This window comes from Poromitra crassiceps (genome assembly GCF_964638095.1).
Source record: "Poromitra crassiceps genome assembly, chromosome: 28".
Classification (NCBI taxonomy): domain Eukaryota; kingdom Metazoa; phylum Chordata; class Actinopteri; order Beryciformes; family Melamphaidae; genus Poromitra; species Poromitra crassiceps.
The window spans coordinates 6526520-6554417 of NC_139651.1; the positions used below are offsets into that span (position 1 = coordinate 6526520).

General features: G+C 44.8%; 2 protein-coding genes across 3 annotated transcripts in view; one reads left to right on the forward strand and one right to left on the reverse strand.

Moving 5' to 3' along the window:
• Window positions 1-92: 92 nt before the first annotated feature.
• On the reverse strand, window positions 93-27898 carry pkma (pyruvate kinase M1/2a). 2 transcript variants are annotated; one of them, XR_014553833.1, is made up of 12 exons: window positions 27854-27898; window positions 17040-17224; window positions 16009-16100; window positions 12139-12270; window positions 11412-11598; window positions 10326-10596; window positions 10019-10169; window positions 9331-9483; window positions 5395-5561; window positions 2629-2810; window positions 1655-1962; window positions 93-1600 (listed from the first exon to the last, which is right to left on the reverse strand). XR_014553833.1 is itself a non-coding variant. In XM_083662372.1 (11 exons), exons 2-11 carry the CDS (start codon window positions 17194-17196, stop codon window positions 1856-1858), a joined length of 1599 nt encoding a protein of 532 aa, XP_083518498.1. In that variant the 5' UTR covers window positions 17197-17224; window positions 27854-27898; the 3' UTR covers window positions 93-1855. The 2 variants fall into 2 exon arrangements, 1 of the variants encoding a protein (XP_083518498.1); XM_083662372.1 differs by having other exon boundaries at window positions 93-1962.
• LOC310799861 (protein mono-ADP-ribosyltransferase PARP6-like) overlaps window positions 25564-27898 on the forward strand; it is a gene marked incomplete at both ends in the record, with an annotated part of 37762 nt that continues 35427 nt past the window's right edge. The window contains 1 exon segment of the mRNA XM_083662463.1: window positions 25564-25657. Within this exon segment, the coding sequence (XP_083518589.1) occupies window positions 25564-25657 (94 nt within the window).

Consider the following 27898-nt stretch of genomic DNA (forward strand, 5'->3'; position numbering starts at 1 on the left):
TTTGCAACTTGAGCAATTGACTAAATGTTTAATAACCACACATTCAATTAATTCATGAATATCGTCAAAGAAAAGAGTCGCAAAAAATAAAGTTAAGGTAAGTGCTCATCTCTTTTATTGATGGAAATCCAGTCATGTAGGGCAGCTCAGTACACCGGCTAGACATTGTAATTACCCTTTACGTTTTGTTAGCTCGTACATCCTAGCATCACAATCAAAAGCAAGTGGACAGTTACAGATGAAGACACCGCTAGGTCACTGACGGATAGAACCAAGAGAGAGGGTTAAGGAGGGGGGGAGGAAAAGCAGAGGGGTTCTACCCATCACCCACAGGGGTTGAGAGGGACAGGGCTTCATCCTTGTATAATGGGCCCTCCCAAGCCCCCATGAGAATACCCCTGAAAGTGCTCATTCATATTAATCAACTTTAGTGAACAACACAAACACACACACAGTAGTTCTTTAAGTGCCAACTTAGATATGATCAAAATACTAACAAATTTAAGGACTTTTTCTGACTCATCTCTCACAACACAAAAACACTAACGGTAACGTTAGTCCAAAGACCTCTAATGTGGACATCCGACACCAACGTTTAGTTTTGACAAAATATAAGTAGTATCGGACGCCTGAAAACAAATTCACCATTCACAAAAGTCAAGTATAATACAGAATGTAACATTGTAGTAGATTAGGAGTGCACACTTTAGAGATACACTTAAATACAGTGAAAGCTGACATAAGCGAAGACACTTTCATACACACATCACTATAGGACGACCTGGTTTGGGTGGAGCGATGGGAGCATGAGGCTGAACTGCAGATAATGCCACTACTTTGTTCGTTTTATAGGCAGCGGAGTGTGTTTAGTAAACTTCTAAAATAAAAATTGCTCTCTTTGAGGTTAGCCTCACCCACTGTCATAGAGAGCCAAAGTGAACGTCACTTCCTGCTTCAGCACTGTACCAGAGATCTTCATCCGCCATTTATTTTCCCATAGACATTTCGTAAAATGCCTATAAAAATAGTTGTACTTGGTCAAACCAAACGGTTTCAGCTATATTTAGAATCGGGAGAGAGCATAGAACATTTCACTCGGACCAAAACTTTAAAAAAAAATGCGGATTTAAAAAATCTGCAATGTTCTATGGTCTCTTCCGATTCTAAATACCGTATATCTGAACCGTTTGGTTTGACCAAGTAAAACTATTTCTATAGGCATTTTACGAAATGTCTATGGGAAAATAAATGGCGGATGAAAATCTCGGGTACAGTGCTGAAGCAGGAAGTGACGTCCACGTCGGCTCTCTATTCCACCTAAACGAGAGCCAGTAACGCGCATGCACACAAGCCAGGTTGCACTCTTAGACTGGTTTACCTTTAATAATAAACGTACATCGTGTTTGAATGAATAAATACAGCAGTTTGTGGTCCGGGTGTACTAAACCGAGGCCCTAGAGACTGGTTTGGTTAAGAGAATCAATGTGAAATGGATATAGATACGTGAACAGGAATTGTATTGGACTAGCCACCACCACCAAGCAGCTCTTTTGGACATAAGGGGCCATTTTTTTTTTGCGTTATTGTCTAGTTGTCTAAACTGTTTGGGGTGTGTTCAGTCTGTAGGCCCAGCTGGTGGGGCGAGAATCTAAACTGTTTGGGGTGTTCAGTCTGTAGGCCCAGGCTGTGGGGCGAGAATCTAAACTGTTTGGGGTGTTCAGTCTGTTAGCCCAGGCGGTGGGGTGAGAAGGGCTGTGAGTGTGAGTGTGAGCGGGTGGGGGGGGGAGAGGGGATGAGGAGCTTGTGGAGGTTAGATGAAAGTGGAAGGAGAAAGCAGAGCCCCCTGCTGGCGTGTTCAGGGCACCAGGACCACGCGCATGGTGTTGGTGTAACCGGAGCCGGGGCGCCAGCCGGTCAGGACGATGACGACGTCTCCCTCCTTGAAGAAGCCTCGGGCCTTGCCTGGGAAAGTAAAACATAAAACATGTCATTAAACATTGTTCATCTCGTGATTTTTGTTCCGTTTACGCAGAACATCCTCGTAAACTGGATCAATGCACGACTACAGTACTTTCCACTCACTACCGGTTCCCTCTACAGCTGCCAGTCTTGCACTGTACAGCAAGGTCCGGTTGTCCTTGTACTGTGCATCAGTGTGTAATGTGAAACGTACAGCATCAGTGGGTCTTGTACTAGTGACTACGTTTACATGCACACAATATAACATGCGTCGCAAACTGCGGTAAAAACCCTGATTGAGACGCATATTCCGAATGCGCTGTATACATGATCAAAGAATCCTCCGAAAACCCGAATAATACTGGAATAACCCAGATGTCTTAATCGGAAAATGCTAAATTCGGAAAAAGGGCAAATTCGGAAAATGCAACTGGAATATGCCGTTTACATGACCCTTATCAAATTCAGAATATTGTCATTTTCCGAATAATAGTGGAATATTGTGTGCATGTAAACATAGTCAGTGTTACATATACATATACTGCTTAACTTTTCTAAAGATATAGAATCACTTTAAATCGCATCATATAGGACACAGGACCTGATCGCAGGAAATGATGACAGACTTGTATAATGTAACATAATGATGACACAGATGTCAAGTCTCACCCATTTCCATGGCAAAGTTGACACGGTTGTCGACGTCCTCTGCCCACACGTCGTGGGAGGGCTTGGTGAAGAGGACGGGGAAGATGCCCCGGTACAGGTGGGCCTGGCGGGCTGTCTGGGCGTTACGGGTAACGGCGATGATGGGGGAGCGGGGCCTGTACCTGGAAATCAGGTGGGCGGACCTGCACATACACACAAACACACACTTACAAACTATTGCTTAGAGCGATATGCTAACGGTCAAATAAATACTGAAGAGACATTCTGGTTGATCATAAGCAAAATACACAATAGTCATTACAGAGCGTGAACTGCAAGTCCACTCACACAATTCTCATTCTGACAAACAATTCAACACAATTACATGTAGACCCAACCCCTCCAAGTCTTTAAACACAATTACATGTAGACCCACCCCCTCCAAGTCTTTAAACACAATTACATGTAGACCCACCCCCTCCAAGTCTTTAAACACAATTAGATGTAGACCCACCCCCTCTAAGTTTTTAAACACAATTACCCCCTCCTGAACACAATTACATGTAGACCCACCCCCCCCTGAACACAATTACATGTAGACCCACCCCCTCCTGAACACAATTACATGTAGACCCACCCCCTCCTGAACACAATTACATGTAGACCCACCCCCTCCTGAACACAATTACATGTAGACCCACCCCCTCCTGAACACAATTACATGTAGACCCACCCCCTCCTGAACACAATTACATGTAGACCCACCCCCTCCTGAACACAATTACATGTAGACCCACCCCCTCCTGAACACAATTACATGTAGACCCACCCCCTCCTGAACACAATTACATGTAGACCCACCCCCTCCTGAACACAATTACTGTACATGTAGACCCACCCCCTCCTGAACACAATTACATGTAGACCCACCCCCTCCTGAATACAATTACATTGTAACCAACCTCCTCTAAGTTTTTAAACACAATTACAAGTAGACCCACCTCCACCTGGACAGTTACATGTAGACCCACCCCCTCCAAGTTTCCAGCTTCCAACATACAATACTATAATACAGTATACTGAAGGTGGGTAAGACTTAGAGATCACTTAACCTCAGTAAGCAAGTTTAAATGCACACTCATACAGTACTATTCTGTTCTTGTTTGAAGGACTCTGGCATTAACTTTGCACATGCAAATATATTTCGTTCTCAAATACATTCTAAACCCCATTATAACCAACCAGAATAAAATATCTGACGCTACAGTATATCAAACCAAGCTACTGAGGCACCGTATATGCCTCTTATGCTGTTCATGGGTGGTTTGGTTTTTAGAGGTTATTTCACCCCGAAGCTATTTAGCATGTCTCTACAAGTCTGAGTCGGACAGAGATTGTAAACACCAACCCACACTCACTTTCGCAATTTGTCCCCATCTCCACCCACTGTATGTAACAGTGCATTTCACATACATACATACATACATAGAGTTCATTTGCAAAAACAGGTATCTGCGTTTGGATTTTTTATAATTTTATTTTATATATTGATGTATTTATAGTGTAATTTATTTATTTTTGGGAAGTTTTTATTGTCAATCCTAACAAAAAAATATTCATCTGATAATTTTCACATACATCACCTCAATAATGTTTTCTATGTGCACTCCAGGGAGTATCAAACAGATGTTTGTTCATTTTAAGAATGGCGTTTACCTGTTTTTGCAAATTAACTCTACATACATACATTCAGACAGACAAACAATCAAGGGAGGGATGATTTAAGATCATGCAGGTGCTCTTCTTCATCAAGGAAATGGTGGGATAGTCAGGAGTTGTGCTGGGCAGGCAGGCAGGTGTCAAACACCTTTACCTTCTGAGCCCTGTGTCTCTGATCACCTCCTTACCTTCTGAGCCTCTGTGTCTCTGACCACCTCCTTACCTGCCCGTCTTAGTGAGCACGATGATGGCGCTAGCGCAGCATTTGAAAGAGGACTCCACAGCTCCACAGGCTACGGCCTCGGACGGGTCTCTGGTCAGCTTGGTGTGTCGCCTGAGCTCCTCAAACAGCTGCCTGTGGAAGGTAGCCGCCTCGGCCTCCCGCGCGATCTGACCGACGAGGAGGCATGAGGGGAAGGGAGGGGGGGAGGGAGGGGTTACTCAGTCACACACACACACACACACATCTGGGAGAGGCTGGCAAATGCTTAGCTAGCCTCTTGGTTGAACACGGTTTAGAGAGAGGATGTTTACGTTCAGTGGCTGGTGGCGAAAGGGTCTGTCAAATTGGGATTTGCAAGGAAAAAATTACCAATTTTTAAATGATGAAAAATGGAGACAGCATATAGAGCTTCCTGCATACTGTGTCACACTCGTGTCGAGGTGCAAATTTGTAGTTTTTTTGAACAATTAATTTGTTTTGAATGAATTTGCTGCATTATGGACAAAAGCCCCGTTAAAAATCAGCTCATCTTCCGTTAAAAAAAACACCACTAGGCTTGACTTGTGGTACTTGCAGAACTACTTTTATATCAATGGCCTGCAGTTTTCTCCCCATCAACCAGCAGTCTATTTAAGCGCTTTGCCATGCTCTCCCAGTCGTTCTGTAGGTTGGTTGGTGCGTCGCCTGTCTGGCCCTACTCTCCCTGTCACGCAGAATCCTCCAAAAAGGTCAAAGGTTAACTTTAAGGAGGTTTGGGATGCTGTTAGTGTTAACCTCCAGCATCCAAAACCTCTGTGCTCTTGAACCTGCCAGGGCGGGGCGGGAGGAGGAGGGCGCCTGCCTACCTTCCAGAGCCAGTGAGCACAATGAACGCAGAGGCTAGGCTCTTAAAGGAGGCCTCGACGGCGCCGATAGCGATCGCCTCGGCGGGGTCGGTGGAGTGCGGCGTGGTGCGGCGCAGGTCCTCGAACACCTGCCGATGGAACATGGCCGCCTCGGCCTCGCGGGCGATCTGGCACAGGTGAGGAGGAGGGGGGCAAGGTGCAGCAAGCAAAGGCAAACCCACACCAGGGCAACACACAGGTGTAAAGATCAGGACAATGAGAGAAAAGTAGGAGGAGGACATGAAAACCAGAGGAGGAGATGATGGAGAGAGTCGTGAAAAGGACAGGAGGGAAAGGGAATACAAAGTGTTTTAGTGTGCATGTTAGTGGGAGAACAACACAACATACATGTTGTTAACACATATTCAAGAGGCAGCATGACTATCACGACCACTTAACTGAGATATATGATGGGGAAAATTGTGCAATAAAACCCATGCTAATCTGGAGTTACGACAACTGCATTGCTGCACTATTCTAACAACACACTGTTCAACCTCTACATTTAAACTAGATGGCTATTTAAAAAAAAAAAAAGTTTGCTTGTGCTATGAAAGCAAATGACTAAAGTTAGGTGGGAGTTAAGACCTCACACACGGCACACAAAAGAAAAAGAGAGGAGCAGAAATAGTCAGGAGAAGAGACAAGTCGTCTTCTTTCATTTCAAAATAGTGAAATCAAAGAGTAAAAGATGGAAAACGGAGAAAACGCACACGTGGCTTCGAGGCAGTGTTAGTCCATGTGAATGCATTATACTGGTATAGAGAGCCAAAGTGGAACGTCACTTTCTGGTTCACCACTGTACCAGAAATCTCTGGTAATCATCATCATACCAAGAACTAGGGATGTTCATCAATTATCGAAAATCGATAATTGATCGTTAAGGATTGGAATCGATCCTGTGGCATTTGGATCGATTTTTTAATTATTAAATTTTTTTTTTTTTTTTTTTTTGGACTAGGTTTGGGTGGAATTCGTTCCTCCTCGCCCCACTCCATTGCACAGCCGACTAACGTGAGGTGGAGCTTCATATAGTCTCTAGTTTTCTGGCTGGGCACGGGCCTTTGTGCCAGCAAAACTGTTTTAAACATGGGAAATTCACACCGGCATGCGCCGGGGACAGCAGTGTTGGAGAGGAGACACATTGAAATAAAGAGTTCATTGAGGAGAACACGTTGTCTTTCGTATTTTCTGCCATAGGCATTCATTTTGTAAAAAAAAAAAAAAAAAAAAAAATTGAAAATTGAAAATTGAAAATATTGAAAATTTTCTAAGTATTAATATGATCGATAAACGATAATTGATCGTTAATTTTCACCGATTATCGATTTTGGAAAATTTTCAAAATGAACATCCCTACCAAGAACATCTCTGGTAGAGTGCTGAAGCAGGAAGTGACGTTCACTTTGCCTCTCTATACAGTCATTTCCATCCATTTCAGTTAAGGGTGCAGTTTACTTATGAGTGTGAAAAAGCTGATGCAGCTTAAGCATGTGTGCAGCGAGCTCAAAGGCAGGTGTTGTAGGAACGCTGAGTCACTCCTGCATCCACACAGAATGACCGCTGAGTCACTCCTGCATCCACACAGAATGACTGCTGAGTCACTCCTGCATCCACACAGAATGACTGCTGAGTCACTCCTGCATCCACACAGAATGACTGCTGAGTCACTCCTGCATCCACACACAATGACTGCTGAGTCACTCCTGCATCCACACACAATGACTGCTGAGTCACTCCTGCATCCACACAGAATGACTGCTGAGTCACTCCTGCATCCACACACAATGACTGCTGAGTCACTCCTGCATCCACACACAATGACTGCTGAGTCACTCCTGCATCCACACACAATGACTGCTGAGTCACTCCTGCATCCACACAGAATGACTGCTGAGTCACTCCTGCATCCACACAGAATGACTGCTGAGTCACACCTGCATCCACACACAATGACTGCTGAGTCACACCTGCATCCACACAGAATGACTGCTGAGTCACTCCTGCATCCACACACAATGACTGCTGAGTCACTCCTGCATCCACACACAATGACTGCTGAGTCACTCCTGCATCCACACAGAATGACTGCTGAGTCACACCTGCATCCACACAGAATGACTGCTGAGTCACTCCTGCATCCACACACAATGACTGCTGAGTCACTCCTGCATCCACACACAATGACTGCTGAGTCACTCCTGCATCCACACAGAATGACTGCTGAGTCACTCCTCCAACCGCACACAATGACTGCTGAGTCACTCCTGCATCCACACACAATGACTGCTGAGTCACTCCTGCATCCACACACAATGACTGCTGAGTCACTCCTGCATCCACACAGAATGACTGCTGAGTCACTCGTGCATCCACACACAATGACTGCTGAGTCACTCCTACATCCACACAGAATGACTGCTGAGTCACTCCTGCATCCACACACAATGACTGCTGAGTCACTCCTGCATCCACACAGAATGACTCCTGCATCCACACAGAATGACTGCTGAGTCACTCCTGCATCCGCACAGAATGACTGCTGAGTCACTCCTGCATCCACACACAGAATGACCGCTGAGTCACTCCTGCATCCACACAGAATGACTGCTGAGTCACTCCTGCATCCACACACAATGACTGCTGAGTCACTCCTGCATCCACACAATAAGACTGCTGAGTCACTCCTGCATCCACACAGAATGACTGCTGAGTCACTCCTGCATCCACACACAATGACTGCTGAGTCACCCTTACATCCACACATAATGACTGCTGAGTCACTCCTGCATCTGCACAGAATGCAGAAATAAGAATAAAGAATAAGAGCCAAGAACAGTGACGGTTAGCCACACAAGGCCTATGCAGTAGGGGAGAGAGGAAGGCTGAATTATCCAGCCATGCAAATAATTCAACAATAGTACATCTGATGTCGATGCAAACATGCCTCTTGAGACAAGTGAATTATTATTTAAAGCAGCTATGAGGAACTTTTAACTGGTTATGAAACATTCTAAATTTGAATACTGATCACATCTACAAATGAGACCATCAGCGAGGAGATCGGAGATTCCAATATCGTTTTTCTAAATGCCTGCGTGCTGACCGAGCATAGCGTCCGTCACGTTGTCGCGTCCGTGTGAAACTGGTTGTAATTTTTTGTTCCCGCCGGGGGAACGAAGCAATAACGTTAACCGTATGCAGTAAATAAAACAGCGGGGGGGAGGGGCTCACTGACTCGGAGAAACTGGCGTGCACGGTTTGCCGCGGCCTCGGACAGCCCAGTGGAGACAGCGGGAGGAGGAGCCTCAGTGTTCAGGAAATGCAGTTTTCGTCGCGGGGGCGCCGAATAGTACCGCTTTTGTCCACAGATGCCACTATAATTAACACAAAATTAAAGTTCCTCGTAGCTGCTTTAACAGTATTAGGCCTAAGAGAGCTGACCCTGACTGCACAGGTGGAAAAATCCTAGCCAGGCCTACATAGATGTTTGAATGAGTGGATGGATGAATGGATAAATTAAGAAAGCTACCGCAGCGCTTCCAGTTGGCCTGACCCTCCTGCTGACACAGTGTTCCGCAGCTTAGGTGGGTGTGGTCAAGTGGAAATAAGGGGCTTTGTCAGGCTGTTGAATGAGGGGTGTGTTCAGGAACACAGAAAAAGCAGGAAAAATAGAATAATCCGGCAGTAGTTGTTAATAACGGGTTTCGTGTGTCCAAAAAAAGAAAAAAAGAAAAGCCAATTCACTTCTCTAGAAAGGAATCAATTTCTCCCATTTATATATTTAGAATTTTTTTTTTTTTTATAAAACAATTTGTACATTCTGCTTTTTTTTAACAAGTTCTATATACCGTACGTGTATTATTCTAATGATATGGTTATGTGGGTAGAACTCACCATGTGCTGTGTGCGTACTGCCTCCAGGGGATAGTCTCCCTTGGCGGTCTCTCCGCTCAGCATGATGCAGTCGGCTCCGTCCAGCACGGCGTTGGCGACGTCGCTGCCCTCAGCACGGGTGGGCCTGGGCTTCTTGATCATGCTCTCCAACATCTGGACCAGCGTTCACACGAGGTTATCAAAAGATGGCATCGATGACATTGAACAGATCAGCCACTTTACACAAAATGTGCTTAATGGATAGTTGACTGAGCATGTCAAAACATTCATGCGGTTCCACACATTTACACCTGAGAGTTGCTCTTGCGAGTTGGACACACTGCAAGACATGTCTGGCCTCCCCTCCCTGATAGGAGCCTAGGAATAAGGCGGGTCCATCCACAAAGTAGATGGCCCAATCAGTTTGGCAGGCTGACATTGGGGCGGCCACTACATCGCGTCACTCAGAGACCTCTGAGTGACGCTAGTCTTCTGCCAGTCTTGACTTAAATACAGCTAACAGATATATCTCTTTGGGGAGATAGGGTACACAGATCAGGTTTTACAGAATGTAGGGAAACAGTGGATGGATAAATCCAGAAGGAGGCGGTGATGCAACATAAAGGATGGCAACTACCATAAAACACCACAGAAGAAGAATCTCTGGGGTAGAAGCTCTCAGAAATATGTTCTTTTGCCATTATCTGACCTGTGTGGCACATGTGATTGGCTTGCCGGCTCTGTTGCAGCGACCAATCATCATCTTCTGGGCCAGGAAGACCTTTTCTGTGGGGATCTCAATTCCCAGGTCACCACGGGCAACCATGATGCCATCGCTAGCCTCCATAATCTCGTCAAACCTGCACAAAAGATTGACAATCAGAACCAGTTTAATCAAATTGCAATAATCATTGTGGGCATTGAGAAACAATGGATAGATGGGAAAGGGCTAGGCCCAACACACTATTTCCAAAATCTACAGGAAACACTACACGCTCACAGACACACACACACACCTGCGTACACCCTCATGGTTCTCGAGCTTGCTGATGATCTTGATGTCCTTGCCCTGGTCTCCCAGCACGGCTCTGACAGCTTGGACGTCTGCGGCCTTGCGGATGAAGGAGGCAAAGACCATGTCGACTCCGTGCTTCAGGCCAAACTGGAGGTCCTGGATGTCCTTCTCTGAGACAGCAGGCAGGTCCACAGCAGCGCCGGGGAGGTTCACGCCCTTCTTGCTGCCCAGAGTGCCGCCGTTCTCAATCTCACACATCAGGAAATCAGAGCCTGGCACGAAAACACACGAAAGACCACAAGATTTACATGAGGCATCAACATCAAACATTGTTTTCTAAACTCTCTAATGGCTTGTGAGGGATTTCAAGAAGCCAACATGCATACATAGATAGATATATATACAGTATATACATACATACATATACATATCAACCAGCAGTCTCTCTCCCCACAGGAAATGTGGGGAGAGAGAGAGGGGATGGCATGCGGGAAAGGACCCTGGGTCGGATTTGAACCCGCATCGGCCGCGCTAAGGGCCGAGCCTCCGTCGTACGCGTGCTACTACAATCCTTTCATTCTTTCACACTGACATTCCATTATGTTGGTTGCATACTGTTGGTGATCCAGCTTAATCTAAGATTAATCTATTAATCAATCTATTCTTCTGGGTGAACATAATACTTAAAAGTATTAAGTACACACTACATGACTGAGATGGTGAAAGGACTGGATATCACACACTTAAATGGTTGACATTTGGAGATTTTTCTCATCAGACACATGTTGTTGACCAGCTCACACTAGAGTATGTCAAGACTTGTAAAAAATAATGTTTTAAATAACTGTTACAGTCCTGACTGGATGGGAAGGCAAGAGAATATAACCCTCAAACATTACAAGTTTATTCATCTGCGCTGAGTTTACGGACAGCGCAAAAATAGTGCAGAATTGGCCTAATCTTGAAAATCCCTTATAATGAGCAAATTCTGGGTAGAATCAGCCATAAAAGTCATGTAGTGTCCCAAAATGTAAATGTATTCAAGTTTAGATATAACCAAAAATCAGAAATCCACTTCTCTACTCACCGATCTCCTTGACCTGCAGGGACATGAGTCCATCGTCAATGTAGATCTTGCTGCCAATTTCCACCACCTTGGTGATGTTCTTGTAGTCCAGCCAGAGGATCTCGTCACTGCAGTTGTCCTGGTAGGCGTCATCCAGGGTGAGCTTGATCATGTTGCCCTTCACCAACTCCACCTCGGCTGTGCCGCTCTGTCACATAACACGCATGTTAAATGAGGTTCCATGTTCTTTTCGGCTTGTTCTCACATAGAAATAAAGCTAGTAGTTAGCTTCCACAAAGAGCTCTTTATTACTAACAATAAAGGTATTAAATACAGAAGGGTTAGTGTTCTGATCCGACTCACAAAATGTATTTGAGAATTGGCCTTTCCAAGTGCACTTCTAGCAATGATCTACAAGTGAACAGAACCTTTGTACTAGTCACAATATGTCCAACATACTAGATGAAGTGGTGAAAAGAGTGTGTGCATGTTTTATAAACATGGCGCAGGTCAACATGAGACTGGTTTGACCCATGTTGAGAGCAATGTTTACACTACAGTGATAGGCCACCAGGGCAGGAAAATCACCTCCGCTACTATTAAATGTGAAGTGAACCAAAATACTGTTAATTTAGCACAACCTGGAAGCAGAACCAAAAAGGACCCAAATCTACTCATGCAAAACAATTCTAAAAGAAGCCAGTGGTTGAAGGTTTCGGAGGGAGAACTGAGTGGGTGTGGAACGTACTCCCGCGATCAGTCCGGTCCTGATCTCTGGGCCCTTGGTGTCGAGGGCGATGCCCACAGGCCTGTAGTGGATGCTGCCAGGCTCGAAGCTCTCGCACGCCTCGCGGACGTTCTTGATGGTCTGTGCGTGGTACTGTGGAAGAGGAGGAACATCGTTAGAGCAACTTGCAAGGAGTGAGAAGGTGGGGGGGCTCAGTGTCATGCACAAGGACACTCGCACAGGACATCGCTTTTGATTGGTCATATGGTTTGATCCTGTGACCTTTCTGATGACAGTACAGTCTACACACGTCTCTCTAGTCACTCTTCTTCTTCTGCTGCTGCTGCTGCTGCTGCTGGCACACATACGGGCATCAAAGAAACCGGCCTGTCTGAAACACATCCACTAACGTGGTTGAGGAGTCAAGAGGTGGCTTTTAATCAGCTGACAACATCTAGCACCCAGGGCAATAATCAGAAGGTGTGTCTGGCAACTCAGTCATAAAGGTGACTTGTTAACATCAACCAGTCATGTTTTATCCGCCACTCTGGCCAACATGTTGAGGGGCACTGAGGAATGTGGGCGCACCATGTAGAATAAACCATGTAGAATAAACCATGTAGAATAACTGAAAACTTTCCAAGTTCAAATGCTGCAAGGACTCACGAGGGATTGTATTTTTCGATGTAATGCATTTGGCTCTACAACCGCCGGGACGCAACTTGATCATAAATCTAACCAAGGGAGAAATATGACTCTCTGGTTTGACGCCCCCTAGAGGACAGATCACACCTTGTTCTTAAGACGGAATCACCTAAACATTTGCTCATCAAGATAACAAAGTTGTATTCTGGCTGACTGTGCCTCTCAGCGTTCACTAGCTGCGTAGGAGGTGGAACTGGTTATACCGTCATGATGTCACTGAAGCATCTTGGTATGACAGGTAGTAGTAGTCTAGGTCTAGTATACATCTAGGCTAATATGGCAAATGGTAAATGGTAAATGGCCTGCATTTATATAGCGCTTTTATCCAAAGCGCTTTACAATCAGTAGATAGTCTACATTCACCCATTCATACACCGATGGCGGCAGGCTGCCACGCAGGGTGCCTACACACCATCGGGAGCAAGGAGGGTTAAGTGTCTTGCCCAAGGACACAGCGACAGCAGCTTGGAGGGAGCGGGGATCGAACCGCCAACCCTTGCGCCATTGGCCGACCCGCTCTACCTCCTGAGCTAAAGCCGACTGGTAGCGTCATGTTGGTGTCCTTGGAGACACATGGCTTATGCTGCCCACCTGGGGAACCAGAGCTTTCAGTAAGAACTTAAGTGGCAGGTAATCACATTGGCTGTGTCACTGTGCCACTAAGCTTCACTACACTGTACTGGAAACCTGGATGACCTTACTGTCTGCAGGAAACAGTCAAAGCTAAAGGAAACCTGGATGACCTTACAGTCTGCAGGAAACAGTCAAAGCTAAAGGAAACCTTGATGACCTTACTGTCTGCAGGAAACAGTCAAAGCTAAAGGAAACCTGGATGACCTTACTGTCTGCAGGAAACAGTCAAAGCTAAAGGAAACCTGGATGACCTTACTGTCTGCAGGAAACAGTCAAAGCTAAAGGAAACCTGGATGACCTTACTGTCTGCAGGAAACAGTCAAACCTAAAGGAAACCTGGATGACCTTATTGTCTGCAGGAAACAGTCAAACCTAAAGGAAACCTGGATGACCTTATTGTCTGCAGGAAACAGTCAAACCTAAAGGAAACCTGGATGACCTTACTGTCTGCAGGAAACAGTCAAAGCTAAAGGAAACCTGGATGACCTTACAGTCTGCAGGAAACAGTCAAAGCTAAAGGAAACCTGGATGACCTTACTGTCTGCAGGAAACAGTCAAACCTAAAGGAAACCTGGATGACCTTACTGTCTGCAGGAAACAGTCAAAGCTAAAGGAAACCTGGATGACCTTACTGTCTGCAGGAAACAGTCAAAGCTAAAGGAAACCTGGATGACCTTACTGTCTGCAGGAAACAGTCAAAGCTAAAGGAAACCTGGATGACCTTATTGTCTGCAGGAAACAGTCAAACCTAAAGGAAACCTGGATGACCTTATTGTCTGCAGGAAACAGTCAAAGCTAAAGGAAACCTGGATGACCTTACTGTCTGCAGGAAACAGTCAAAGCTAAAGGAAACCTGGATGACCTTACTGTCTGCAGGAAACAGTCAAACCTAAAGGAAACCTGGATGACCTTACCATCTGCAGGAAAGAGTCAAACCTAAGCCAGGATCCAAGGTGCCAAAATACCTGAGCTGCAATGACTACATGTCTCGCACAGTCCAGTAATTAGGCTAAACTTTAGCCAAATTCATTACTAATAACTGCTAAAGGGTTTGACATAGAAGCATTTGAGAAACGTCAAGAGTGAGGTTTACTTTCAGTGAGCAGAACAGTAATATCAAGCTTGAAATAAGGGTTAGGGTTAGTGTGTATAGTGTGGATATATGTTTATTTTATTAGATGACTAGTTTGGTACAAACGTTTAGCCTACTCGCCATGTGGCCGATAGTCTCTGGGATTTACTGTTAATTTCGGAATAATCTACATTCAACTTCATGACTTGAAAGTGGATTGACCCTTGACCCTGCCGTGTGTCACACACACACACACACACAAGCAAAAAAAAAAAAAAAAAAAAAGAGAGAGAAGGGCAAGACAGGAAGCAATAGATGAAGTATTTATAGTGTCCCAAGCCACCAAAGATCAGGTTTCTGTGGCTCATCTCTGATTCGAGGTTGGGTCTAACCTTCGATCCTTGCTGAGACAACTCGACTGACGCACCCTAGGTGCCATGAACCAAGCAGGTACAGCGAAAATAAAATAAAATCAACGAGAGAAACATACACCCTAAAAGATAACAGAATCAATGATGTTGTTTCTATGAGTTCAGTCCTGATCACAAATGATTTAGAAACACTCGAGTCTATTCAGAAGCATCGAGTCTTCAAGTGGGCCATGTGAAATCACAATCTACTCTAACTTCATGATGACTTGTACAAAAGAATTGTCATACTGAAAGTGTTGGGGAAAGAGACTTTTGAAACAAACTGGTTAGTTTACTTTGTTACTTGCCCTAAATAGTAACTCGTTCCTAGTTACAGTATTATTAAAAAGTTACTCATTAGACTTTCTTGTTAAAATGCCTTTGAAATGTCTTCAGGTGATGTCATCAACCTTATTGTATAGTACAGTAGTTCTCTAACGAAAACCTCAACCGCTGAAAGGCAAGGTATCGTTCATATCATATACATGTACGTACAGTAACCTACCAAGATCATAGAGGTAGCATTAATTAATCATGTCTGGTCTCAAAATAAACAGCAGATGGCAGTCAACAATACATTAGCAGCCTCTTCCAATTAATATCTTCAGTATGATAGTGAATGGTAAAGTTACAGAGTTAACAATAATGTTCTTCTCGTCTAAACTCACAAAGAGCCTTTAATCATACTGATGGAGCCTCCTCATACATGGAGAACTGAGTTAGCTGAATACATGTATTGACAATTTGACATCATCCCAGGATTTTTTATTTTTGACTGTGAACAATGGTGTGTTGGAGGGTAGTATTTACTTTATACTGTGGTTAGCAATGCTGCCTGAACAGGCTTCTTCCACCTAGTGTCCACATACAAGAATAAAGACAGGAAAAGGTAAGAACGATAGTGAGCTGGCTCCGTGGCTGCAACAAAGATCAGCGTTTGAGATAAGGCACAGTGCCCTGTACGATGAGTGTTATCAGCACGGTTTTCAACGTGACCTCTGTGACCTTCTTGAACAATCAGACCGCCTAGCTGAATTCACACATTAAGCAGAAGTACGTGAGAAGACCCACCTCGTGTGTGCCATGGGAGAAGTTCAAACGTGCAATGTTCATTCCAGACTTGATCATCTCCTTCAGCATATCCACAGAGCGGGAGACTGGCCCTGTAGGCAAGGTGATCAAAGAGAAAAGGATGAGAGAGACACATACTTATTTGACTTCCACCAGGTAGCCCACCTACTAGGCTGTGACTAGTAGCTATTGGTTTCAGAAATTGTATCATTGCTAACAAGGATTTTGTTATAGACTTGATAGATTCCTGCTAAAGAAGTGTTTGCTCAAGTAAACAAATGAATAGTAAACATGTCCCCCGCCAGTGATGTCGATCCACCCTTGGGTCAGTAGTACCATTCATTGTCACTGCTGCCCCCTAGCGGCACAGAGTCAACATTACAGTGTAACTAAGAAAGAAACGAAGAGACGGATGAAGACCGATCCATAGTCCCCTCCCCCCTTTGGTAGGGGTCAATGACTTGTTTAATGACAGCACTGCCATGCCACTACATCATGGAAGTCATGACTGAAGGCGAGTAGGTTACACTTACAAGTGCCCGTGTTTAAAAGTGTGTCTCTCTGTATGTGTCTTTAAAAGTGTACGTGTGTCTCTCTGTATGTGTGTGTAGTAGGGATGTCACGATACTAGAATTTCTACTTCGATACCGATACCCAGAAAAATATCGATACTCGATACCATTTTCGATACCACGGGAAGGGGGGATGACGACACATCAAGAGGCATAAAAATAAAGTTTAGACAGATGGACGGACAAACGCACACTTCTCCATAATCTAGGCCTGATCAAACTTTGAATTTAGACAGCAGATTAGCCCTGATCTAACCATCAGAACACGTTTAGCTTGTTGAAGCAACAGATACCCACCAATGATAGGGAGGGAAAAATCAGTGATTTTTCATTAAAAGAAAGCACTGATGGCATCGAAACTGTTGCAAATGAGTATTGTATCTGATTCAAATTTTCAGTATTTCAATACTATCGATACTTTTGACAACCCTAGTGTGTAGACAAATAATGTTGACCCACCGATGGTGCAGATGATACCGGTGTTGCGCGCGGTGGTGGGGTCAGAGTCGATGTCCAGCAGGCACATGTGTTCCAGGAAGGTGTCGGCCATGGCGGCGTTGAGCTGTTGCGTCTGGATGAAGGCGGAGCCCATGTCTAGAGACTTGAGCTGAGGCATGGCGATCACTGGGTCAGCTGAAGAAGTCCTGCAGGTGGAGGAGAACAACACACACGTAGAGGAAGCCGTGAAGACAGGAAACTAGCAAGTTAGTTACCCTGGGTGTAGTCATGCATTCATGGTACTCAAGCATCTGCCCTACTGAAGCATCCTAGTGGCAGACACCAGAGATGTCAGACTTGGACTTGAGTCGCACTTAAGTCACACACACAGTGACTTCAGACTTGACTTGAGACTCGTCCTCAAAGACTTGAGACTTGACTTGGACCTGAAGGTTTGGGACTTGTGAAAAATCTTTATTTTTCTTTATTCAATTTTTATTAATTTTTGGTGCATTAACATTGAGGAAATGTCTACTAATGTAATAATCTCTAATCATTGCTGCTACTGTATTCTAATAGATAAGGAGTGAGGATAATACAGTAGCTTACATTGCTTAGTTTTAGCTATGCAGTGTTCTAAGCAGACCGGATGGCATGCAGCAGATGATAGAACGCAAGTCCATAGGGACTTGAGACTTGACTTGGACTTGCAAAAAATGACTTGTGAGCAGACACTGAATCTCTGTTTTCTAGCTGACCTTGCTGTGGAGGGAGGCAAGTGAAAAGAGCACTGCTCTATAATGGCATCAGATCAGGTGCTGTGTTACATCACGTTCTGTTGGCTGGTGGTGATATTCTCTTACAGTTTGATAGGGACCAATGTCTGTCATTACCCAACCGCCTGAGCACAATTGAGTCTATCAAGTTAAGATTAGACTTTTATCAACCCTCCCCACTGCAATACTGTGTGTAAATAACGGGTCACCATGACCTGCTTTTGCACAAGTGTCCTCCTTTGTCTTTCTAAACAAACAGCGTGCACAATCATCGACAGTTTACAGACTCGTGAAGAATATCAAATCATAATGATAGCTTAAGAAAAAAAACGAAAAAGAGAACGTGCGCTTCTTGCCCTTTTCCAGCAGCTGCCGTTCACAGTTCGGTAATAATAATAAAGACACGAATGTTGATCTGAAATGGTGAGACATGCGCCGAAACAAATGCTTCTGCATGGCACTGGATTTGAGATGGTGACGCCGGTGGATAACCTTATTGAGCTGCTAGCACATTGTACATTCTGTTCTCCCCCTCCCCCCTCCACACTGAGTCACCCACCATCATCATGAAACTCACCTGCGGGGGGCGCTGGCACTGCCCGGCCTTTCATCACATCACTTTCACCACTTCTTCCTAGCCAGTAAGAACACACTGATGCTAACGCTAGTTTAGTAGCACCACCAAGACAGGAGGATTGCATCAAGCCCTGTGCATTTGTACTGTACATGTCTCAATCCTGGCCAGTACAGAGGGAAGCGGACGTGCAGAGTCAAACGGTGCCTTGCCTCAGACACTTCCTCTTTCCCCCCCTCCCTCTCTGTGATTGGATTAGGAGAGAAGCGCACTGTAAAACCTTCATCAGGGCAGGTTAAAACAAACAACCAGTGAGGAGGGTCTTGTTTGAGCAGGGTGCAGCATCACACTACTCACAGTGATGAGGAATGTCTGTGCTGATCTTGCTATTGAGACTCTGGTCTGGTTGCCGTGGTTACATAACGACAGCAGCACACATGCCAGACTGGGGCCGATAGGCTCGGCTGGGTCTGCGCCTTACGCTGGATCGTGGGGAGATTAAAAATCCTCGATTCGATCCTGCAGAAACTGGAACTCAAAACTAGCAGGCCTTCCTGTTCTAGGGATGTTCATGATTAATCGACAATATGATTAATCGATCGTTAAGAATTTGATCGATCAGTCCAGGGTGGGAGAATTACACCCAAAAAGACAACAGTAATCATTGGAAACATTGTAATACAATGTTGAAATATGTCAATTGTGCAATAAGCACAATGGCAGCTAATGCAGGAAGTTTACTTGCTTGATCAACTTGTTGGGTAGGCCTAAAGACAGATATAAAACCCTGCATTTTCTATTTTTCAATGTTTTTTTTAAATAATGATTAATCTATTAATTGATCATTAACATGAGTAACAGACTTCCTGTATGAAGTGGCAGTGCACATCTTCCCACACTCAGCACATTGCTCCATGGACTTCTAGTACAATGACTGTCTCACCAGACCTGTGGAAGCACCCAGCAGCACAATGCATCCATTGTGGAAGTCCCTCATTTGGTTACATGCCCACTGTCTGCAAGCTGTGCAAAGAACTGTCAATTAAATTAAAAACGTGTTCTATCTCATTCTCAGCAATGAAGGTGCTAGTAGAAGGTCTGTAGTCCCATCTACAACAATTGAGAAAAGAATAGGCTGCTGCCATGGCTGTTGTTGCAACACAAGCCAGTATGGGGACTTTTTCAGTAGCTAGCTACCTCTGTAGATCTGGGCCTGGCCCCTGGCCTGGGTAGACCTAAATGCTTCTCCATATGCCTTACCACTGCAGACTGGCCTCCAAACGAACATGGCATCGGGCAAAAGCTATTGGTGATGTCCTCCTAACAATGCGGGTCACTCTGAGAACAATCATCATCGGTATCCCAACATAAATGGGAGCTCGGGCTCTGTTTCTCTGCCCCACTGTGACATCATCAGTGATGTCATAAATCCCACTGTGACATCAACCATGATGTCATAAATCCCACTGTGACATCATCAGTGATGGCATAAATCTGACATCATCAGTGATGCTGCCAGGTCTCAATGGCCACACAGCAGCCGAGTTGCGGGGCAAGGGTGCGCAGCGGCCGAGCTGCGAATGCGAGCTGCAGGGCCAGCTTGGCGAGCTGCAGGGGCACGTGAGATCCCTAGTCTTTCTAAAATGCTTCTGCCTTCGACAGCAACCCTGGTGGACTGTCTGACTCATTACATCCTCCTGGGTACAAGTGCATCATGTCAGGGGATTCCGTGCAGGCAGCATCTCCAGCACAACCAATAGGCTCCCTGAGCAGAGGCAGCTGACTGATGAGGTAACACACAGCCTCGTCAGAGAAGCAGGCCGGTGCTGTACGTGTACGTGAGCACAGTCACATCCCACTCAGACTCTGCTGCTGCACACAGCACCCCCCCCCCCCGCATGGTTGAGCCCCACAGTGGGCTCAACCATGTGGCTCACGGCACAGGGGAACACTGCATGAACTGGGGAGAAAATGAATAGAAAGGAGTCGTCAATGTCGGCGGTTTCCATCCTGACCAGAGTATCAATTTAATTCCCCGTCAGTTATTATTATTTATTTTTGGGGAAATTGGATGGTTTCTAGATCAAAAGAAGAATGAAAGAAGGCAGGGTATGCTGCTTCATCATTGACATTTCTTCCACAAAATGTCACACCATGAGCAGCATGATGTCATTTCCAAAGCATATCATAGTGTTGCTACTATGTTTATATTGATTCACAGAGTGAATTTGGACTGACTATCCTGTATAGAAAATACAAGTACCCTATCGCTCTATATTATTTATCTAACCTATTTGTAATTGTAATGAAACATCTTTCTTTATTGGTCAGCTGATTAAATGTGACCAGTAATAGCAGGACTGCACAGTGGAATAAAAAAATGATATTGAGCCCGCCAGGCCAACAATCTCTGACATCATAACTACCCCCCCCCCCCCCGCCCCAACTTTTCCAGTGAGGTATACTAGGGGATTTTTGTGTCCATGTACTCCACACTAGGGCTGTCAATCTCCCTCTATAATCAAATTCGAATTTCAGTTCTTTATACATTTTAATATTCGAATTATATTCGAATATTTTAATTAATTTTTAATTGAAAAAAAAAAAAAAAAAAAAAAAAAAAAAGTTTTTTGGATAAAATAATTGATAATAAAAAAAGACACAGCCTTTGTTTGAGCTCCTTATCAATAAACAAATAAGTAAACTTTGCCAAAACAACAATGAGCCATGAACAAAAAAAATCAGTCACGTATTGCACTTAAGAGCTACAGGTTTACATTCAGTATAGCAGCTTCAACAGTCAACTTCAGTTAACAATGAATGAACATACATTTTAAGAGCTACAGGTAGGTTTACATCAGTATAGCAGCTTCAACAGTCAACTTCAGTTAACACTCTTTTCTTCAAGTATGTTGTCAGAACTTGTCACTGTTCTAGTGTTCTAAAAAAAAAAAAAAAAAAAAAAAAATTAAAAAATTAAAAAATTAAATATTCGTTTTAAAAAAATAATAATAATCGAATTTCGTTCATAATTATTAAATTCGAATAATATTCGAATATCAAAATTCGTTTCAACAGCCCTACTCCACACACCCCCCCTCCCCCATGTAATCGTTTCACCTTTTGCACCAATCACGTTGTCAGAATTGTAGAGGAGCACAGCCTACACACACCACCAGCACCTTCCTGATCACTCATAGTCTGCTCGTTATGGGACAGGGATCAAATGTCACACGCAACACAAACACACTAAGACTGTGGCCTGTATCAGTCATCACACGCCACACTGAGTCTGCCAACAACAACAGCTCTTTATATGGTTTATAAGTTATTCTTTGAGCCATCAGGAGGAATTTGACTAGCATAGCAGACAGGTCCTGACATGGTCCTTGAAAAGCTTCCTTGTGGCAGTTCACACTCCAAGCTGGTAATGACTGAGTGGCACGAGCAAGCCAGCAGGACTCCCAGGCCAGGCAGGGCCTGTGTGACTGTGATCCAGCCCACTGGTTGTCATGAAGAGGTCAGATGACACCATTGACACCGACAGCCTGGGTGGATACCAAGGCAGGCTGACCCCTGGACAGTCAGTGAGCAGTGGCCACAGGCCAACAGCAGCAGTAACCATGCCACCCCTGACACAGACAGCAAGGCTAACTTTAGAGCTAGCTGCTAATAATCCCCCTCTCCAATCCCTTTCCAGCAAAAGCACTTCTTCTTCTTCTCCCCACACACACACACACACACACACACACACACACACACACCTTACTAAAGACCTAGGTGCAAGCATAGGTGGTAGCCATTGCTGCTATTGGTAGCGTTGGCAGAGGCTGAACGAATGACAGGACAGGTTGACATGACACTAGTAATCTCCACCAGGCCAGGGCAGTGACGCAACACTAGGCTAATCAGACCAGCGTGCTGACTCTCACTCAGCACCAATCACGGCACCGTTTGCTGGGTTGCGCTACGCTACGTTAGCCTGACTCCACCAGACGGGGGCGGCATTGTTCCACAAATTCACAATCCACCTCAGTCTGGCCCTGGCCTCAGAGATGCATTCAAACCGGCCGCCACACAGGCGCACCAATCAGCGTGAGCTAGGGGCGGGCTGTGGCGAGACCGGGTGTGACGCCACCGAGAGGCGCCTCTGCGTTTGTAGTTCTTTCACTATTCAACATGGCGGCGGCTACCGAGGCTAGCTCCAGTGTGCTAGTCAAACATTCTATTCAAAACAATAAGCTAACATAAACGTTAAACACTTGATCTTACAGTGAGTACGAAACCGTAACTGTATTGCTGTAATGTTATCAACTATGAACGTTAGTAAACAAGACATTGTTGTAGAATTTGGGGAGATAGCCTTCAGACGCTAGGCTGGGATAACTTATTAGCTGTAAGGCTGTAATGGCTAACGGCTAGCCATTCACGCAAGTCACACAAACACAAAGCCCTCACTCTCACCACAGCCCAGTAAACATGCAATCTGTTAAACCATAATTTTTGTTCCAAATCGAAATAAATCATAACGTTAATCAAAATGCCACTGAATTATTAGCTAATCAACACAGAACTGCAAAGATCAGTGTGATGTATTGTCCCTTTACTGCTAGCTGAAGTGTATTCTGCTATGATTGGAATGTTGGCTGCTGTTTAATAAACCACGTTAACTCACGTTGGTGTCCGAGTGACATATTATGTTATACAGGCGAGATTAAAGATCTCAGGATACAATACAACAATCAGTTTATCTGATATTTTCCCCCGCTTGCATAAATTATACTGTGAAGTGTGAATATAGCTCTAGCATATAGTAGTCCTATATGTCTGATATTTTGGAGCTGTTATTCGAGAAATTGGTTTATCGATAGAACATACCGGTAGCTTAAGATTTTGCACTTGTACTTTAGATAGGGGGTAAACAAACGTCATGGGAGCCAATACTAGGAATACGGTATATCAACAAGGAACCATTCTTAAAGTTAGAGATTATATCCAAATACATGCTGCATGGTGTAACCAGGGTGTTTTCCTCTTCTCTGTTGACGTCCTCTGGGCTCCAGGCAGCTCCCTTTCGCAGATTCATCTGACAACATCTTTATGCATTTACATCGTCTTATCATTTGACCCAATCGTGCCTCAAGACCAGCAGATTATGTAACAACAACACCACACACGGCCGTCATTTCTCCGTTTAGTTTATTATTACAAAAGTAAGCAAATAACATTCTCCAGTCATGCGTAAATATCTACCATTCCACTGACACATATGCTAAAATTCACCAGTTAAATAGTAGCGTTAAATCATTATATTGTATCAAAGCATTTGGTTGTTGCCATGATCATAAAGGCTAGAGAGCGTTGCGTCTCCATGACGTTAGCCGTCCAGGGTGCGTGCCACTCGGTGTCATATCGTGTCATCAGTTCCCTGAAGAAACGAACAACGATATGTGTTATGAATGAATCGCTGTTAACGTTAACATTAATCATCAATCATCAGACGTAGCACCCCAACCTCCAAATGTTGCTATCGTTAGCGTAACATCAGTTAATCCAATCAGTTACATTTAACGTGCAAAATGGCCTACCTGCACTTCATCCTCAGTCAGACATCTGCAGTAATTCTTCTTTCTTTTGGCAAATTGAATAGTCAATGGTTGCACCCAATATTCACCTTACAAAAACAGCAAAAAATCTGCGACCTCCATGCTAACTATTAGCAATTGTAGTCCTAGCTGATCAGGCGCTGCTACGTCATGAAGGGAAGTCGATCTGATTGGTTGGCGCTGGCAAGCCCAGACGGTGACAGACAGACGGTCCATCCAATCACCTGCCTAGTAGCTTGAAAAAAGTGACCGCCCTCTTCAGCAATGTAGCTTGGCCGAATCCAGATGGATGTTGTTTGTGAAACAGATATTTGAAGCAAACTCATCGATCTGGCAGCGTCAGGTTAACGCTACGTACCCCCAGTAGATCTTCCTGTTCCTCCTGGGGACAAATAGGCACGTCGCTGCAGCAGCAGCAGACCTCCACAGCAGCAACCCCAGTAGTGTGTTGGAGCCGGCTCCACTGCCAGTGAGCAAGGCAGCCCCTGCAACAATGGCAGCAGCAGCAGCAGGATGGACAGCACAGCCGGCTGTAGTAGCGATCGTGCCGACGCCAGACTCGGGAGGAAATCGCTTCTTCAGCGAGGACAGGTAGCTCCTGCTGCTGTGAGCAGGCAGCCGCCATACCCTGATACCACGGACAGACATGAGACCCTTCTGAGCTGTGGGTTGACGCTTCTTCTTCTAGCCATGCTAGCTACACCAATGCTATGCTACCGTAGGTCATACAAGCCCCCCCAGGCCCATAAACAGAGCCCGGGCTAATAATATCGTACAGCATGCCCAGTGTGTTTGGAGGAAACCCAATGCTTGGAATGTACTATGGTATAGTCAGTATGCAGTGCACGCAGCCGAGGCCTATGAACTACAGCAAACATGTGATGTCATACCACCGCATGGCTTTTAAGCTGCGTAACGCGTACACACTGACTGTGCACATATTCAATGCACGACAAAGCTAAACATTTGCCATTTGGTGACGTATTTTATCCAAATCAGTGCACCTTATTCACCTTATCATTTGCCCATATCAGGACGCTTCTGCATGACGTCATTTTGTAATCATTATTCCGCAAGTAGATTACTCCCACCTTTATCATTTTTAGACTTGTCAAAAAGCTGTTTTCAAAAAAAAAAAAAAAACTGTTATAAAGTTTTAATATTTTTTCGGATGAGAACGTAACATTCAAAATATGTGACGCAGTTTATCAGAATAACGCCTATTTGGACATTTTTAACGAGCATCGAGGACTGAGAGCGCTGGCTGTGCTGCTGACCGGTCGGACTAGCTAGTATCCGTCAACCCCTACTGTACTGGCAGTGAGTGAAAACAACACCGTCACGGGTAACAGCCATCGGCTCCTCGTAACTGAAGTTGGCCGCAGTGTAGCTGCTGAATGTTGCCAAACTTCATTCATAGTTTACAGTTTAATGATGTTTCCCGGAAGAGAAAAAGTGGGCATGGCAACATACGTTTTTTTTTTTTTATAATAATCCTCACCGCTGGCAGTGTCTGTGTGTCACGCTCTTGAGCTACACAACAGGCCACAGCAGACACTATCTACCGTACATATGCTTAGTCAGCAAACATGCAGTGGTGCTGCTGTGCTGGGGAGGAACTGCATGGGAGCAGTGCCAGCTGCATCAACATCTACCACAGCTGCTGCAGCCAAAGCACAGAAGGTCAAGGAGGACACTCAGGTGCCAGGTCCAGGACACACACACACACACAAAAAATGCATTTGACCAATCAAGCACCACCATTGGCTTGTGAAGCCCACAATTCACTGGACGGTTCAATATTTCACAAGACATTAAATAAACAGAGATGTTTATCTCCCCCCAAAAAATGTTAGGTTTCCTGCCAGACTGGCTAACAGAGTGAGAGTAGACAAAACCTACCAGCAATTTGAGCACTGAGTAAGAGATCTGAGGGTTTCTACTGTACTATTCTGAATCATAAACGAGCCAACACCCCCATATTTCCTGTATCTGACAGTGGAATATTCCAACAAGAATGAACCTTCTCAACATCATGCTAACTTTAGAAGCAAGTTGACTTATGGGCTCATTGGGCCCAGAATGGTCTGTCTGGGCCCGTCTGGTGGATCCAAGGTTGAGTGTAATGTACTCAATTTAGTGCCTGGCTAAAAGGTTTGAGAGCTACTAGAGGCAAATAAAAATGAGCAATAATCCAATATAGTCTACTAACTCTCAACCTACAGCCTAGCTCTCTAGAGCACACAGATCATGCACATAACGCTGTGTTGAGTCTACGACTCCAATAGAATTGCTAGTCCCTCTCAACAACACAATGACCTGGCACGTCCTCTGGGAAAAGGCCTCCATTCTGTCCACACACACACACACACAGGGCCTTCCGCCAGGAAAGACTGTTCTACAACAAAGGCCGAGCAGCGTCTCGCGTCTCCAGACTTGATTCAGACCTGGGAGGAACACAAAGTCAATATGCCTGGCTGCCATAACCTTGATCAAGATCTTGAATTGTGTTTTACGATTCTTTCACACTGACACAACATAGCATGCATTGTATTCAGGGCTATGCTTAGTCTAAAAACGCTTGATTCCTACTATGCATATTAGGATAGGTGCATCTAATAAATGATATGCATTATGCAAACAATGCACTTTTGGACACAGCCTTCCCCTCGTTATAGGATGAGAGCAACAAGTCATCCTGCAAGCAGGCCACATCCTGCAGACTAAGAACTGAACATTTCTGTCTGACAGAGAGGGGGGGGGGGGTCTAGTAGCCATATATAGATCTAGTATCTAGTAGGGATCTAGTAGCCATATAGCTACAACCCAGACTCCCAGGAAGAGATCTGTCATCCTCTCATCCTGTGTCATCCACACGGATAATCCTTTTACTGTGACTGTGTGTGTGTGTGTGTGTGTGTGTGTGTGTGTGTGTGTGTGGTCCCACTAATGCAAGTCACGCTGAGTAGGCAATGTACATAACATGCTCCAAAGAAGGTTACTTCCGTTCCGAAACTAAAATTAGATTGACTAAGGAATTAATTAATACAGGCAGCAGCGTGTCACGCACACAGCACAGATTGTGCACTGATGATGGCTAAAACAGAGATTATTCATTTCTAGATATCTCATCCACATATGAAGGAATACAGCCTGGTACAACTAACACTAACATGAGGTTTTAGCTCAGGCACATTATTTATTATGTCAGATATAAATCCAGCGCTTGGCCGACGCAGCAGAGGTCACGTTCGCATCACTGCGTCACATTTTCCTGAACTAGAAACATCGCGGATTGGCCAATGGGAGGCCGAGTTGAAGGCGCAGCCACACCCACTACAGGAGGCAGCAGGAAGCGATGCCATCCTGACATAACCACTTCACGCATCACCCTTTAGATTAGCTGCAATTCATGTATTTTTCTGTTTAAAAAAGGCTCAGACGGGTCATAAACGAGCCATAAACAGGCTTAACCAGTGCCAAGTAAGTGAGCAGCCACGTGACGTCTATCATCTAGCATCATATTAACGTTACGTGGTTGGAAAAACTTATAAACAGCAAACTAGCATGGCCAGACTACGTTACGAAAGGCTTAGCTAACCGTACTATTATGCGACAAGGGGTATTATTACAGCTTTAAAAATAGTCTGAAACAAAGTAAAATAATAGACGGTAAACTGGCCAGAAGTGGCCAGTGCACCACTTGTGTTTCTGCGCTTCCCAGACAGCAGGATGTAGACACCAGTAATGAAAGACAAAATATTTAGAAGCCAAGGTAATATTAATGGAGAAAACGCAAGTGTCCCACAAGCTAAAAGGCAACTAGATGCAATCGATAGGCTACATTACAAAACTGCTGCTCCTGTTTCAGATACTCACCTTACCACGCTGAGCTACTGCAGGGACTGATGTTCTGCCGTTACA